At 40.4% G+C, this 16,290-nt stretch overlaps 2 protein-coding genes across 9 annotated transcripts in view; one reads left to right on the forward strand and one right to left on the reverse strand.

Moving 5' to 3' along the window:
* Nucleotides 1–202, reverse strand: part of CBX3 (chromobox 3) — a 14,376-nt gene extending 14,174 nt beyond the window's left edge. The window contains exon 1 of the mRNA XM_014937659.1: nucleotides 47–202. The gene's annotated coding sequence lies outside the window, so the exon portion shown is untranslated. The remainder of the gene's footprint in view (nucleotides 1–46) is intronic.
* Nucleotides 1–14,994, forward strand: part of HNRNPA2B1 (heterogeneous nuclear ribonucleoprotein A2/B1) — a 15,522-nt gene extending 528 nt beyond the window's left edge. The window contains exons 1-13 of one of the 8 annotated variants that reach the window (XR_001411440.1): nucleotides 711–1,054; nucleotides 4,545–4,655; nucleotides 5,617–5,763; nucleotides 7,525–7,735; nucleotides 8,068–8,169; nucleotides 8,258–8,347; nucleotides 9,177–9,239; nucleotides 9,796–9,915; nucleotides 10,220–10,342; nucleotides 11,369–11,451; nucleotides 11,603–12,527; nucleotides 12,771–12,901; nucleotides 13,745–14,091. Coding sequence is in view for 3 of the 8 variants with exons in the window: in XM_014937653.1 (XP_014793139.1) it covers nucleotides 4,545–4,655; nucleotides 5,617–5,763; nucleotides 7,525–7,735; nucleotides 8,068–8,169; nucleotides 8,258–8,347; nucleotides 9,177–9,239; nucleotides 9,796–9,915; nucleotides 10,220–10,342; nucleotides 11,369–11,430 (1,029 nt within the window). In the remaining 5 variants the exon portion in view is untranslated. Of the gene's footprint in view, nucleotides 1–710; nucleotides 1,055–4,544; nucleotides 4,656–5,616; nucleotides 5,764–7,524; nucleotides 7,736–8,067; nucleotides 8,170–8,257; nucleotides 8,348–9,176; nucleotides 9,240–9,795; nucleotides 9,916–10,219; nucleotides 10,343–11,368; nucleotides 11,452–11,602; nucleotides 12,528–12,770; nucleotides 13,171–13,744 lie in introns of those variants that run through there. The other 7 variants (XR_001411436.1, XR_001411438.1, XR_001411437.1 and 4 more) reach the window with 7 other exon arrangements.
* Nucleotides 14,995–16,290: the final 1,296 nt, after the last annotated feature.

Here is a 16,290-nt window from a genome sequence, read left to right on the forward strand (position 1 = left end):
GCAGCTCCAGCGCCATTTCCCTGGTGCGCGGGGCGGCAGCACTCACCCTTTGTCGCGGTGCGTGCGAGGCCGCCGAAGAGAGGGAAAAAGGGAGGGAGGGAGGAAGGAGGGAAGGAAGGAAGAACGGAGCGCCGGTGCCGGCGGTTGCGGGGCAGAGCGGAGCAGGCTGAGGCGAAGTCCGCTTGTCTCCCCCGTTCGCCCCCCCCACTCTGCGCCGTGTGCCGGCGCTGGCGCCAAAATCAGGGCGGTTATCACTTCCTCTGGCCCGGGCGGAGCGGGAAGGGGACAGGCCGCCGACGACTGAGGCGGGGGGAAAGGGGACGACAGATTTTGGGGGTGCGCGGCGCCCCGCTCCCCTGCGGGCACCACAGGTTGAGGGCAACGGGGATGGGGGACACGACACGAGGCCGCTTTTGGCTAATTATAACCCCTCGCTTTGAGCCTTCGGAGCCGTTCGGCAATTTCCGGCAAAGGAAAAAAAAAAAAAAATGCGGTGCCAGTCGTGATCGGGGCGGTGTCGGGTCCGCTCGGGCACGTATCACGAGTCTCTTCCGTTGTCGGAGATTGCCGAACGGGCTCGGCTAGTCGGAGGGCTGCGGCGTCCGTCTCGCCGGAAATCGCCGAGCGCGCTCCGAGTGCTGGCCCCGCCTGCATCGGCAGGTTCCGGAAATTGCCGAAGCAAGACGAATGGGCTCCCATTCGCCCTTCGGCTCTTTCCGGCAACTGCCGAAGCGGATAAGCTGGACGACGACGGCTCCTTCGGCTCATTTCGGAGGCGGCCATTACTAACGGAGTTGATGACTTTTTATTACGTGATAAATAACACGTAGGGGCGTTATACAGATCTGCTGCCCCTTCGGAGGCATTTAAGCTTCCGATTCGAGCCTTATTTTATTTTTTTTTAACGAAAACCTGGGAAGCGAGCCTAGGGTGGAAGAGGAGGGCGCTAGCGCTACGTGGAGCTGAATTTCAAATTACGTAACAGTTGAAGCAGCCATTACCGAGCGGTTGTACGGTACTCTCGAGCAGGAATACCTTAACCATGAAGAATATGGTACGTGAAAAGGGAAAATTCAGAGTTTGCTTTTAAGGCGGGGCGGCACCTTTGGTTACGCGTAGGGAGTGATTTTTGTGGTGCTTTGTTTTTTGGGGGTTTTTTTTTGCGGGTGTGGGGCGTTAGGAGTGGGATTGAATCCCGGCCGGCGCGGGTCTGGCAGCCGGGGCCGGCTCTGCGGGCAGAGGGGCTGGGTGTCTTTCGGCAGGGAAAGCGTTAGCGGCGGGGAGGAAGGTTCTGGAAGCGGCGGTTGGGGCTGGTGCGCAGCCCCAGGGAGGAAGGCGGAAGCCGTGCATGGCGGGTGGCGAGTTCTCGACGTTGCCGTTAGCCCGGCTCCTGTAAGGGGCTGGAGGAGAAGGGGGGACAGGGCGATGGAGGTCAGTCCGAGCGCCATCCGGGGAGTCGCCTTTCCCCTGCGAGGTGCCGGCCGGTCGGGGCGGCGCTGCTGGTAATGGCGGTGGTGAGGGGGAGGGGTAAAATGGCGGCGCCGAGCCTGGCTGGTGCGGGAGGCCGTGGGGATCGCTCCGAGGGCCAGAAGGCGAGTAACGGCGGGAGGGCATCGGGGGCTGCGAGGCGGGCAGTCAGGTAGCTCTAGGCCTCTAGGGTCTGCAGGGACGGGAAAGAGAGTTTGCAAGCTGTTCCTGGTGCCCTGTGTGTAGGTGCACGCTAGAAGCGGTTGGCAATGCTTGGCTTCTCTTTTGCTCGAGAACCTGAGTAAAAAGTATTTTTTATTTTTGATTTTTTTTAAAATCTTTTTTTAATCTGGAGCCGGTGCCTGCAGAAGTTGTTTCCCGCCGCATCGCCGTCCGCTGGAGGCGGCGGCTGCTCCTGGGCGCCATTTTCCCCTTCTCGCTGCGGGGGCCGCTGTGTTCCTGATACCCGCCACATGGCGGAGCCGGCACGGGAACCGCGGCCCTCCCGATAACGGCGGGGGCGGGGGACAGCCCGGCTGTTGGGTTGCAAGGCCTTGGAGAACGTATATAGGGGCTAACGGGGCGCTTGGAGAGCGAGGGGAGAGAGAGAGCAGGAGCTTTCTAGTCAGCGGTAAACCCAGGGTTGCTTTTGGCGGGCCTAGGTGTAGGAGTTCAGAGATGGCACTCGCTTGTCTCCGTTAACTGGTTTTGTTACTCGGGTTCTTAACTCCGCAGAAGTCTGCAGTCAGCTTGGGGGATTTGTGCACATGTTACTGCTATACGCAACGCACTTCCATGCTCTGACGATGCATTTTCCAGTCCTTTAAGGTGTTGCTTTAAGCCTGCAAAGGAAGGCTTAAAATAAGCGATAATTAGGATTTCCTCTTGCACCACAGAGTGTACTATGGAAATCTTGAAGGAGGTTTTTCTTCCGGCTTTGGGATTGCGGGCCTTGGCGGGGGTGGGTTGTATGCATGGGGTGTTGTGAGTGTTTTTTTACCAAGCGGATTTTCATCAAGATTCTGGAAGGGACCAGAATGATATTTTTTCTCATACATTTACAGGACAAATTTAGATTGTCAGAGCTCTCTGGACCCTGCTGGGAGATTAATGCTAGACTAATCAGAGCTTCTTAAAACTGACACATTTAAGACAAATTGCCTCTACATCCAAAGGCTGCACATGTATGAGTGGAATAACATGTTTATGATATTTTCACACAGTGGTTTTAATTGAAGAACTGGTAGCGAATTTTATTATTGCTGCATCATGACATGTGGGGTAGCTAGATAGTGTTCTGGGTAGGGCATAATTTGCTTGATTCTCGTATTTTTCAAAGAATATAAATGTGCTTTATTAGGTGTGTTATTAGATGCAAGATGATTATATGGGAAGAAATGTTTTTATAAATGATAGTATGACTTAGCAGCATGTGACTTTTTAGTCCAAGTCTAGTATACAGCATCCTTTTCTTTATTCCTTTTATGAGATGATGTGAAAGGAAACTTGACATAAAATGGGTTTGCCACTTTTAAACTCTTGGGTCTAATTTTGGCTATCTGTACAAGGAGGAGACAGTACTAGCTTCCTCTGTGGTCCCTTGGAAAAAAAAATACTAGATGCAACAGCAAATTCCAGGTATTTTTAAGAGACATGTAAACTGATCGTTCTTAAGTATGGTATTTATTGGGGTAGGTATAATGGTTGATGTCCTTGTCAAACTGCAGTATCTCAAGCTGGTAATAGAGTGGTGCATTTTGAACAAGAACTGATTCAGTGCTACCTGCAGTAATTGTCTTTCTGTTACATGCATCTCTATCTAGGCCTCCCTTAGAAAACGTGTTGGTCTACATGCAGGTTGGAGTAGTACTTCTAAAAGCATTTGTACACTGAAGTATTCTGCTTATTTTCCCAATCTCGTTTGTCATTGGTTGTGTGATTTCCTTTTTACATTGATCTTAATGTCCACTGCATGGTTGCTCATGTTATGTTTGTCAGTTACGGCTAACTATGCAGTGTTTGGTGGTTTAAAAAGCAACCACCACCATAAAGAAAACACAAAAGCAAACACCCAACCAGACTTTCTTGACTTTTACTTAACAGTATGAAGCTGAAGTAATCGTTGCATTTGAGTTCTCTTGTCCCTTGCGGGTCAGTTCTCTTTCAAACAATATTCTGAAATCTTAAGTTTTGTAGAAGGGAACTACTTTTTAGTGCAATTTAATTGTTGCCCTTTGACATACGAAACTGCAAAATGTGTGATCTAGTGATGCTTTTGTGTGTAGAAGATTGCAATTACAATGCCTGAACAAGAGCAGCGGTAATTTCTCTGAAAGGTAGTAGAACAAAATCTTCCTGAAAGCTTAATTATTAGTGGATAGTTATGCAAATATGTATTATTCACATTTCCGTTTTAAAAGGAATCCACTTAATTTTGATACTGCTGCTGTTGAGGGCGGATAAGTTTGCTGCTAATTCCAGAGGTGCAGGATCCCAGATTAATTTTACAGGTGCTCCAGCTTTCATGTATTTTAATAATTAATGAGAAAATATGAATCAGCAACCAGTTTTAGGACATCTTTACCTGTATCTTTATTTGTGTTTAATGTCTTGGGTAAATAGCATGATAGTATTCATGTACAACAATGCGTTACAAAAAATATATATATTTTTTTTAATGCCATCTGGAATAGAATTGGACAGTAGAAATTAATTCATGTTATCTGGTATCAGAATTTCTGGTTTTGTTTTTACTTTTCTTTAAAAAGCATTTCCTAAAGATCTTTGTGAGCATTAGTCTGGAAGTCTTTGAGTGTAGTCCCTTGTACTTAATATTTGGAGGCAGAGATGGGAAGAAGCACATTGTTAAATCTGTATTGTAAAAGTGTACGCATAGAATTGTGTAAACTGAATTTCTTCAATAGCGGTAGAATATTTAAAAGACCCAAGCTTAATTTTGAAAAATACGTCTTTTTGAAAGTTTTTGACACTTAAGAGAATCTTACTCAGCGTCTGACTATGCTGATGTATAGAGGATATTTTTAATTATATTAATGTAATCTTCCTTTTTGTGATAGAGGGAAAAGGAGCAGTTCCGCAAACTGTTTATTGGCGGCTTAAGCTTTGAAACCACAGAGGAAAGCTTGAGGAGTTACTATGAGCAATGGGGAAAGCTGACAGACTGTGTGGTAAGTTTGGCATCATAATACACAACGATGGCATGGAATGTTTAGAATTTGTAAAAGTAGGGAGTTTATTTTCTGGATAGTTTAATGGAAAGATAGAATATTAATTTTTCTTAAGTATACGGTTGGTTTATATGTTATTCAGTCCATTGAAGCTATGTGCAGCCTTGCCCTGGCAAACTGTTGATTGATTAAGGGAGTATTCACTATCTAGTTCCCGTAAAATCTGCCAGATTATCTCTAACTAGTGATCTCAACAGTTCAAAATTTTAACGTGGGTGTCGTTAGCTGAAGTGCATTAGGGAGTGCATCTGTCATTGGTAACCTTTGGTAGAAAGCTGTTATCATGGTAAGTGGCCTCAATAAAGCTGGAAAAGGATGTCTTTCCATGTCACATCTCTGTATCATGTTTTCATAAAGTCATTTAGGTTGGAAAAGAGCCTCAAGATCATAGAGTCAAGCCATAAACCTAACACTTCCAAGTGCACTGCTAAACCCTGTCCCCAAGTGCTGTGTTTTTACATCTTTTAAATATCTCCAAGGACAGTGACTCTTGCAGAAATTCCTCCCCTGAATTTGTTTTGGGAGCAGTGAATATATATTTCATAACACAAATTTAAAGTCTTTGGTCTTCAGACAGTTAAATTGAAAATAATGTGTTCAGGTTTTTGGCGGGGTTTTTTTTAGAGAACAATCGTAACATCAACACTTACATCACTGATACAGCAGCATTTCCGAGTTACAGTTAAGAGTCTTAGATGAGAACAGTGATTTGAATTTCTGTGATGCCAAGCAGTGCTGTTCATGTACTTAATGAGCATAGCTTGCTACTTTCTTATAATTGTATTTTGAAATGAAATCAAGGAAGAGTTAAATTAAGATTACGTGTTTTCTCCAGATGTTGTTAATGTGGAGCTTAACATGAGACAGATAGAAATTGTTTAAATGTGTTTGTTATTTTTAGGTAATGAGGGATCCTGCAAGCAAAAGATCAAGGGGGTTTGGTTTTGTAACATTCTCCTCCATGGCTGAAGTAGATGCGGCCATGGCTGCAAGACCTCACACAATTGATGGAAGGGTGGTTGAGCCTAAGAGAGCTGTGGCTAGGGAGGTAAGTATGACTTTGAAAGCAGATAGTTTTCATGCTTTGAAAAAGAAATCTCTATTTTGGTCAGACAGTTATGCTTTGTTCTTGTTGGAAAGTGCCTGGGTTTAAATTCTGTAGTTAAAAGGCCGTAGTTGGGGTGATATTTCCCATGCTTTCGGTCTGTTAAATGACCCTATTACATAAGTGTCTATTACTGCAGTGAATTATTAAGTTACTCTGGTTGTAGAGTCCTGTCTGCAAGGGACACAACTGGGGTGTGAAAGTATTGTTAGAGAAAACATGTTGGATGCCTGTAATTATGCTAATTCCAAACTAATTATTCTCTGGAATGGTTATTGTTACTGAACCTCAAATTAATAAGCTCCTGTCAGTCTCTCCCGACTCTGTTCCAATAGTCTTTTTTTTTTTATTTCTAAAGGGTATATAACTGAAGTGACTGAAAATAGAGAATGTAATAGGGAAACTTTTTTTTCCAGTGGTGGTGTACAAAATCACCTTGGGACTGCTGTGGTTTTAGCTCCAGGTGTATTTGGTTTTCAGGGTACAAATGAGATGTGTGCACAGGAATGCAGTGCACCTGTAAACTTTTCAGCCAAGTTACTGTGGCAGAGAGGTACTTGAGGAACAAGTGCACGTTGTGGGTGACTTCTGTTTACCTTGTGCAGGAGCTCTGGGAGGATTTACCAGTTTAAGGTTGGACCCAGGTGTTTCATTCATTTGGACTGATGAGCTCGAATCTAATGAGCTGTCCCAGAGGTCATGGGGAATGGAAATCATAGCCACTGGTTACCCCTGTTGGTTATTCCAGGTTACCTTCCCTACCCTGCAGAATGCAGGGTTGTTTAGCATTTGGAAAAACGGTACTTGAGGAACAAGTGCACGTTCTAGGTGACTTCTGTTCACCTTGTGCGGGAGCTCTGGGAGGATATACCAGTTTAAAGTTGGACCCAGGTGTTTCATTCATTTGGACTGATGAGCTCGAATCTAATGAGCTGTCCCAGAGGTCATGGGGAATGGAAATCATAGCCACTGGTTACCCCTGTTGGTTATTCCAGGTTACCTTCCCTACCCTGCAGAATGCAGGGTTGTTTAGCATTTGGAAAAATGTAATAAAAGCAGTGTATGAGCATTCTGTGTATACACATAAAGCTGTAGCTATGCTGTAGGAATAAGTCAATCCTGCCTAGTGCAGCAGCTTGGATATCATGCTCAAAGTGTAAAAAAAGCCCATGAATGTAAGGAGTTTTCTTAATATTTTGAATAGGGGTTAAAATGTGTAGCTGTGGGTTTGCTGAGGCTGAGGGACCTTTGCTGTTGATAGGGGTGGAATATGGGCTTCATGGTGCTGTTGGGGAAACGAGCAGAAGAAGCTGACGCATCTTAATTTCAATTACAAAAATCATATCATAGTTTAAGTTATGAAATAGTTGCCATTCTTTCAAACAGTTGATCTTATAATTTCTCTGAATATATTTTAAGGCTTTGTATCTACTTTTATGGGTTTTGTACCACTTAATCTTTTTTGGTGCTTTTAAGGCTTTGGCATTAAGTGGGTGGGAGGGGGAGAAACTTCCAAATTAGCCTATGTTACTTCCCTCCCTGAAGGCCCCACAAGCAAGGTTGCAGGGACATGCATTGTAAGAGGGCTACCTCAGTGCATGAAAAAATCTTAGTTTTTCAATATTCCATTCCTGAAATCCTGGTAAAATAGTGGTTTGTGAAATTTTTTTTCGTGGTGGCAATTTAAAGGATTTTTTTTAACAGGAATCTGGAAAACCTGGTGCTCATGTTACTGTGAAAAAACTGTTTGTTGGTGGTATTAAAGAGGACACTGAAGAGCACCACCTTCGTGACTACTTTGAGGAATATGGAAAAATTGACACTATTGAAATCATTACTGACAGACAGTCTGGTAAAAAGAGAGGGTTTGGATTTGTTACATTTGATGACCATGATCCTGTGGATAAAATTGTGTGTAAGTAAGCTTAATTTCACTCCTTCGTTTGATAGTATTAATCCTTGCAGTTACGGTAATTGTGTAAAGCTAAACCTCAACTAAAGAGATAACTGGGATTAGTTATGTGCCTGAATACTTGCTACGTTGTAGTTTGGTGCGTTCTGTGGGAACATCTATTTTAATTAAGTACCGGCTGCTTTGCTTAAAAATTGTATGGTATTTGAGGTTTTTTAAATGATATATAATTTTTATGGATTAATTTGGAAATAACACAATTTTTGGAAAGCTGGTATTCTTGTTGCCAGATCAGTTCTTAAATGCTGAAGGTATCTTGTTTTATGTGGTTACAGTGCAGAAGTATCACACCATCAATGGCCATAATGCAGAAGTAAGGAAAGCGCTCTCTAGACAGGAAATGCAGGAAGTTCAGAATTCTAGGAGTGGGAGAGGAGGTATGTACAAGTAACAGTTAAGTGTTTGTGGTTGATATTTGTGTTCACCTGGCATGATCTCAAGCTTATAAATGCTAAACTGTTACAGGGAACTTCGGTTTTGGTGATGCACGTGGAGGTGGTGGCAACTTTGGTCCAGGACCTGGCAGCAATTTCAGAGGGGGAGCTGGTAAGACAGGCATGTTTGTAGCACTTTTTTTTCCTTATTTACACTGTTGTTCTGGGTAACTGCAGGCTACTGCTGTTCAATTGAAATGCAGCTCTGTCAGTTAGAGAATTCTGGGGAAAATAACTTGGAAACCTCTTCTGTAGCACACAAATAGATTATGTGTATATTCAGTAAAACAAAGTTATTTTTATTTTTTTAAGGATTTTACTACAAGCCAAAACAGACCTAAACGTAACAAATTTTGTTAAGGAATCCGGAGATTTCCCTCTTCTGTAGCACACAAATAGATTATGTGTATATTCAATAAAACAAAGTTATTTCTATTTTTTTAAGGATTTTATTACAAGCCAAAATAAACCTAAACAGAACAAATTTTGTTAAGGAATCCGGAGATTTCTCATCTGTAATTCTACACAGCACTTGCCTCAAATTTGCAGTGGAAGGGCTGTGTCCAAAATTTAAACCGGGTACCTTATATATGCCAGAAAACAGATGTAGAGTGATGATTGGATGTGTTACTTCTATATATTCTTCTATATATTTCTAAATTGAAGTGTACGTGTGCTTAATCAATAATCTCTGAGATTTGGTCCTTAAGGTCATAGGGGTTTGAGACTGCAGTTAGTTAAACCGGGTACCTTATATATGCCAGAAAACAGATGTAGAGTGATGATTGGATGTGTTACTTCTATATATTCTTCTATATATTTCTAAATTGAAGTGTACGTGTGCTTAATCAATAATCTCTGAGATTTGGTCCTTAAGGTCATAGGGGTTTGAGACTGCAGTTAGTTTGCTACAGATGAATTAAAATGCTATTGGTTTTTTCTTCCAACAGACGGATATGGAAGTGGCCGTGGATTTGGTGATGGGTATAACGGATATGGTGGAGGACCTGGAGGTCAGTTTTCTTTTTGTAATGGTGGTAGTTGTTGGTTTTCTTTTCATTCAGAAAAATTTTTACATTCACTTACCATTTGTATAAAATGTATGTTAATTTATGTTAATTTTGTTGGCTTTAAGAAGCACACATGGCTGTTGGCTCATGTTAAACCTTTATATAGCAAACTGTATGGTTATTTCTTGACAACCATGCTTTTTTTTTTTTTTTTTTTTTAAATAGCAGTGTTTCTTAAATTTCTTGAAAAGCCAAGATATTAATTAAACCACCTAATTGAGGCTTTTAGGCAGTCTGGCTGGTTTCTTAAATTTCCTGAAAAGCCAATATATTAATGAAACCTAATTGAGGCTTTTAGGCAGTCTGGCTGGTGGGTTTTGGTCACAATTGAGTTAGAGTTGGGGGCGGTATGTGCCTTTAAAATAGTGTTCATACAAATTTATTTTCAAAACTCCTGCCCTTTTCTTCCCCTGTAGACAGAAAAATACCCCCTGATTCTATAGAATTTGGTTGTCTTCTACACTGAAGAGCTTTATTTTAAAGGCTTATATTGTCATAGGTGGCAACTTCGGTGGCAGTCCTGGTTATGGAGGAGGAAGAGGTGGATATGGTGGAGGAGGACCTGGATATGGCAACCAGGGTGGGGGCTATGGAGGTGGTTATGACAACTATGGAGGAGGTAACCTACTGGCTTGAAATGGCTAAGCATTTCAGTTGTAAATTTGTGCAGGTCATTTGAGATTTGGGGAGAGGTGGTGGAAGAGAGGGGTGTGGTAGGGAAGGGTGTTGTAAATGTTGTCTAAGGAAGCCCTTGTTTTCCAAATAGTATTGAAGAAACAGTTCATTGTGTACACTGCTGGAATACCTGTATAAAAAAAAACCTGATTTTGTACATCATTTAAAATCCTAATAATGAGAGAGATTTGTGAGTGCCATACACGTTTTACTCATCTTGATATTTCTCTACTTCTGTATTGGTGCAGGCAATTACGGTAGTGGAAACTATAATGATTTTGGAAACTACAACCAACAACCTTCAAATTACGGTCCAATGAAAAGTGGAAATTTTGGTGGCAGCAGGAACATGGGGGGACCATATGGTGGAGGTATTGTATACATCCTGATCTGTCTTGGAGCCAGAGTGGGTGGGCTTTAGTCTTTTGAAGAGGTGGAAGATAGGACAAGGGGTAACTGTTTTGAACATAGGACAAGGGGAGACTGGTTTGAACTAAACGAGGGTGAATTAAAATCAAATGTAAGGAAGAAATGCTTTACAATGAGAGTGGTGAGACACTGGAACAGGTTGCCCAGAGAACTTTTGGATGTTTCATTCCTGGAGGTGTGCAAGGTCAGGTTGGATGGGGCTTTGAGCAACCTGATCTAGTGAAAGATGTCCCTATCTGTGGCTGGGAGGTTGGAACTAGATGACCTTTAAAGCTCCCTTCCAACCTAAACCATTCTAAGATTGATAAGCAGAAATTGTATAACTCCTGTAAATACATGGACTGCAATGCCCATGTTCTTTCTGCAAGTTGGCTATTATTTCTCATATTGAGACACTGAAGGTATTTTTTGGGAAAATTATTGTTACTGTTTTTTTAAGGACAAATGACAAGATACTAACTTTTTTTTCCAGATTATTATGTTTTGCAATTTCCAGTCTGTAAAGCCTGGAAACATGAAACTTTAGCCAAGTTTCATGTTCTTTGCTCTCAGCTCACATGATTTGTAGAGCCTAGTTTATGTCCACTAAACTTGCGGGGATTGATTCTGCTCCCCTCCCTCCCCCCTGCCTTGTAGTATGTGGCGTGTAAACCTTGTGAAATGGAAACTGGAAATTGAAGCCCATTCTTGTAAGGTTTAGCATGCAAATAAAGTCAGCCCTCACAGGCTCAAGACATTACAATGCATCAAATTACATGTGACACTGTTGAATCTTCTAAGATTTCAGTATGCAGTTCTTATGGCAGTTCTTGGAAGTTATTTAGAAGAAGGCAAAATGTTACAATCTTTGTATATGCCATTTCTGGAAGTAAAGTGGATGTTACTCTTCATACAGAACCAAAAGCGGTCCTAGATTTTAAGAGGATACTGATGTAGTTGTTCTGTTTGGTCTTTTTCTGCATTTGCAGGAAACTATGGTCCTGGGGGCAGTGGAGGAAGTGGTGGCTATGGAGGGAGGAGCCGTTATTGAGTTTCTGCAAGCATGCCATGGGTAAGTATGTTTTTAAGTGTTAAAATTGCAGTGATTCTTGAGAGTAGCTGCAGGAGTTAAAAGCTTTTTAGGATATTATCTTTCCTTTAAAAAATGGTTAGATGAATAATTTCATAACCTATTTTTTTACTCTTTACTTCTGTTGAAACAGGCTTCACTGTATAAATAGGAGAGGATGAGAGCCCAGAGGTAACAGAACAGCTTCAGGTTATCGAAATAACAATGTTAAGGAAACACTTATCTCAGTCATGCATAAATATGCAGTGATATGGCAGAAGACACCAGAGCAGATGCAGAGAGCCATTTTGTGAATGGATTTGGATTATTTAATAACATTACCTTACTGTGGAGGAAGGATTGTAAAAATGCCTTTGAGACAGTTTCTTAGCTTTTTAATTGTTGTTTCTTTCTAGTGGTCTTTGTAAGTGTAGAAGCATTCCTTTGATAATGTTAAATTTGTAAGTTTCAGGTGACATGTGAAACCTTTTTTAAGATTTTTCTCAAAGTTTTGAAAAGCTATTAGCCAGGATCATGGTGTAATAAGACATAACGTTTTCCTTTTAAAAATTTAAGTGCGTGTGTAGAGTTAAGAAGCTGTTGTACATTTATGATTTAATAAAATAATTCTAAAGGAAATATTGTGTAATTTTAGATTTTTTTTTTAATATTGTAAAATAAGGCAAGGAGTGGGTAGTATAAGGTCCCACAAATAATATAAAGCTATTGTTGTACATGTAAAATTAAATGCTGGTCAGAAAAAAGTATGTTGTTTGTAAATGATCAGGTTTAAAATATCTAGATAACTTAAGGGATATCTCTGCAAGGAGAAACACCTTTTTAGATCTTTTAGATGCTGCTTCTTCAATGGCAAGGAAAGGAAATATCCCCAGCGAGGTACTCTTCCAGGGACACAGGTCTAGTACAAGAGAACTCTTGAAAACGTCACTAAGTTCAGCCAGTCTTAAAAAGCTGCGCTGTATTTCTGCAAAGCTTTAACTACAGTAGTTTATAAGGATGCCAACGAAGGCTGAGGGTGTAGAGCAAAATAGTTCTAAGCTTCAGTTAAACTTCTTTAGGTAAGATCTTATTTACTTTTCCTTTCTTAATGTTCCAAAAATAAGAAACTAATATTGTATGACAGTATTCTTTCAGTATAGTGATTATCGTTATGTAGTTTAACATAGCAATGAATTGAGTTAACAATTACAAATTGAAAAAGAAATTTGTGAATCCTGTTTTCTTGTATTATTAAATTTTTTACAAACAAATTTTTTGTTAATTTCAGCTACTTAACATATTTTTTTCCTACTGGAATCTAGCTATGATATGAACCCTGGACAAGCATAGACTGCTGCCACTGTACACTGCTACAGTTGAACAAATGAGACCTGCAAGTGTCCATTAGTAAAGCTTTGCAAGGGTTCCATCTCTGGTGTTGGTAGTTAAAATGGTAGGTCACAAGTTAATTAAATCATACAACTTTATTTTTGCATCCTGCAACATTTTATTTTTTCTTGGGAGTCTATGCATTATGGTGGTTGCAAGGTAATGCGATGAAGGTAGTTCTGTGCTGTTGAAAATGAACTCTGTTGTTATGTGTCTTGTCTACTGTAATCTATTTTATATAACGCGTTTCATCCTGAAGGTTCCCAAGTAACTGTAGACTGTTTACGTGTAAGGAAAAAAAATTGCACCACAGAATACATCTGCCTCTGTGAAGGAATGTGTCGTCCATTCTTTTAACGACTGCATAAGCAGTTCTTTAGGAGGGGAAGTGAAAACTTCACATGAAACTGCAGGTGGTATTTCAGAAGTGTACAATGTAATTACGTAAATTGAAATTTGGCTAGAAATGTTGAGGTTTCCACCATTTTTTATAGTTCTTGCAGCTAGTAAACCTTAGTGCCAAATGCAGTCAGCCTTACTCTCACTGCATTGAATGTTTGCACCTCAAATTAATGAAAATTCATCAAGTAATGAGTTATTAAGAGTAAGGGTGGCATGCTCTACTAGATTTGGTTTTAAAATAAAAATCAACAAAACCCACCAAAAAAAAAATCAAACCACAAAACCAAAAAAATGCCCTAATTTCAAAGTTCCATTGCCTTTAAAAGGCTACCCACTGAAGAACGTGGACTCAGCTATCAAAAGTCCTGTTCCTTTTGTGTTAGACACACCAGTGAACTGCTTATACTTTTTTTTTAATTAAAAATGGCTGAAGTTCCCCTATTGGTAATTTGGTTTAGACATATGTGATAAACATCTTCAGATACACTTTTTTTTTCTTTGGCAGGAAGGTGCCATGCTGCAGGTAACTAATGAAGAAGTGGTCAACCACAGAAACGCTTCAAGAAATAAGAAATTCTGTATCATCAGAAAATAGTTGTTTTTGCTGCCTTCATTAAAAATCTAGAGGTTAAATGAATACTGATAAAACATCACAATTAGTACAGCTCCCTGTAATGCTGGGTTTTTTTAAATTATAGTAATAATGTCTTGTAAACCTTTCGAATAAAACTCAGATTCGTTAGGACAAACAAATCACTAATGTTAAAATAGCAAACATTCTGTGAGTAGAAAGTTTAACTACATATTTTTATAACTTTCATAGCTTTAAAATAAAGTATTTTTTATACCAAAGTAGTTCTAGTGTAATGCTTAATAAAACTTAGTGTGTGTCTAACATTAAATAATGTTTATGTGCAGCTTTTAGACCCTTTCATGATTTGAAACGTCCCATTTTGAGGTGGATTTAAAACAAAGTCAACTTGGCAAATGTATTCACAGAACTTGTGTCTCTGACCGTAGGCATCTGTTCTCTGTTGGGAGAAACAGTGCTACAAATTTAAAATGCTGTTCTCTTTGCTGTTGGACACAATTGCTTTAAAATAGCTTTTTGCTGTGTTTTATATCACTTTATAAAATATCTCCTCCTTTCCTGTTAATGCAACTAACCACTTAAGACAGCTTGTCAAAATGCGATAGGACAATAGCTTTATCCTTTTCACCATTAAGAGCTTTTAGCATCGAGAGAGACTGAATGGAATGCAGAGTTCCTGCTGTACCAGAACTGTGTTACCGATAGATGCATCTTCTGGGGGGGGAACCAAAACCACCAAAAAAACCCAAAACTCAAACCAAACTCAAGCGTGAGCTTGGGAAAGCTTCAGTTGGGAATGCTTTTGAGGGGAAGGGATCTTCAGTCTGTACTGTTTTAACCTGTTGCCTACCCTACACGGTTTATTCTGAACTTGACATTTATATGCTTTGCGTTGGCAGAATCATCATGTCTTTAACCTTCTTTATATAACTCAAAACTATTATTTAAGGATTCACATATGATGATTTTTTTTCTCGTGTTTCTGAACTTGAACTTTGAAATATTTGCATAGGTAACCAGTGGGCTGCAATGGAAGCAGAAAAAGATGACGCACAAAATCTACTTTACTTTCTTCTTTCCAGCAGAATGAGTCGACCAGTTGATAAGGAATTGTCCTTCTTTCCTGGAACTTAGGTTTAGTTAATGAAAGTTTTTTCTTTACAGTTGCCAAGTCTACATTCCTATGACGTAGAAAAAACCCAGCACTTCAAATGGGAGTAATTTTTCTCTCTGTTTGAGATGTTTACACTCTTCCAGTAGTTTTGCAATAGGGTCTAAAATTAAGTATGTTATATTTTTCATAATGAGGATGTTTTAGTTTTGATCTACTGGTAAGGGGGGAAGGGAGTGTATAGGGGACAGCAGTATGCGAAAAAATGAACTACTGGATATTTAAAATCTTAAAAGCGTGGGGTATTTGAATAAGTTTCCTGTTGTCTTACTGTTGAACTTTCATGACTTTCCTTTCTTGGTATGTTTCTAAGAATTAAAGCAAGTGTTAATCACAGTACGTACTGATGAATTCAATGAGAGAATGACTTTGAGTCGACCTGATAATGAAAGCTAGCAGCTTTGAATAAAAACAACAGTGTGTGGTCAATTGCTGGTCCATAATTTGCAGATGATGTATACTTTTCCTCTCTTAATTTCTAAGAAGTTGGTTTTATGTCGCTCTACAGACTTCTCTGTTTCCAAAGTGAGAGTAACGTTGCTGATGAGTATGTTTCGGTGTACTAAGAACTGAGGATCAGGCTGTCAGTACCGGGCCCAGCCTCTCCCCAGCAAATACTTTGTGCAGCAAACCGAGGGGAGGATGTGAAAAACAACATAACTTGTTGGTAACCAGTATGGGTGCAAAAAAAACCCCCAAAAACTACAGCGTATGACTTGCATTTATGAAGTGGTGGTGAAGAAAGGTCAATAACTCAGGTTCTGACTACTCCGACTGTATGTCCTCTGTAGTATTTATAATGAAAGTGAAATTTTTTTCAATTACTGCTATTACTTGTGCGTCAGGTGCTGGGGTTCTGACTGCTCCGACTGTATGTCCTCCGTATTATTTATAATGAAAATGAAATTTTTTTCAATTACTGCTATTACTTGTGCGTCAGGTGCTGAAAAATGTTTAGGAAAATGTGAGAAATTTCACTTAATACTGTAAAATTATCAGGGAATATTATGCAGGGAAGATGATGGCGTTCTTTCAGTTTTATGATGGACACACTGTGTTGGGGATGAGGTTACACTACTTGTGTGGAAGAAGCAGACCCCAAAACCCACAGATGGGAATTTTGAAGGAGCTGCCAGGTTGGTTTGTTTCCCGAGGGGAGGATGTGAAAAACAACATAACTTGTTGGTAACCAGTATGGGTGCAAAAAAAACCCCCAAAAACTACAGCGTATGACTTGCATTTATGAAGTGGTGGTGAAGAAAGGTCAATAACTCAGGTTCTGACTACT

The sequence above is a fragment of the Calidris pugnax genome, unplaced genomic scaffold (genome assembly GCF_001431845.1).
Source record: "Calidris pugnax isolate Ruff unplaced genomic scaffold, ASM143184v1 scaffold11, whole genome shotgun sequence".
Lineage (NCBI taxonomy): Eukaryota > Metazoa > Chordata > Aves > Charadriiformes > Scolopacidae > Calidris > Calidris pugnax.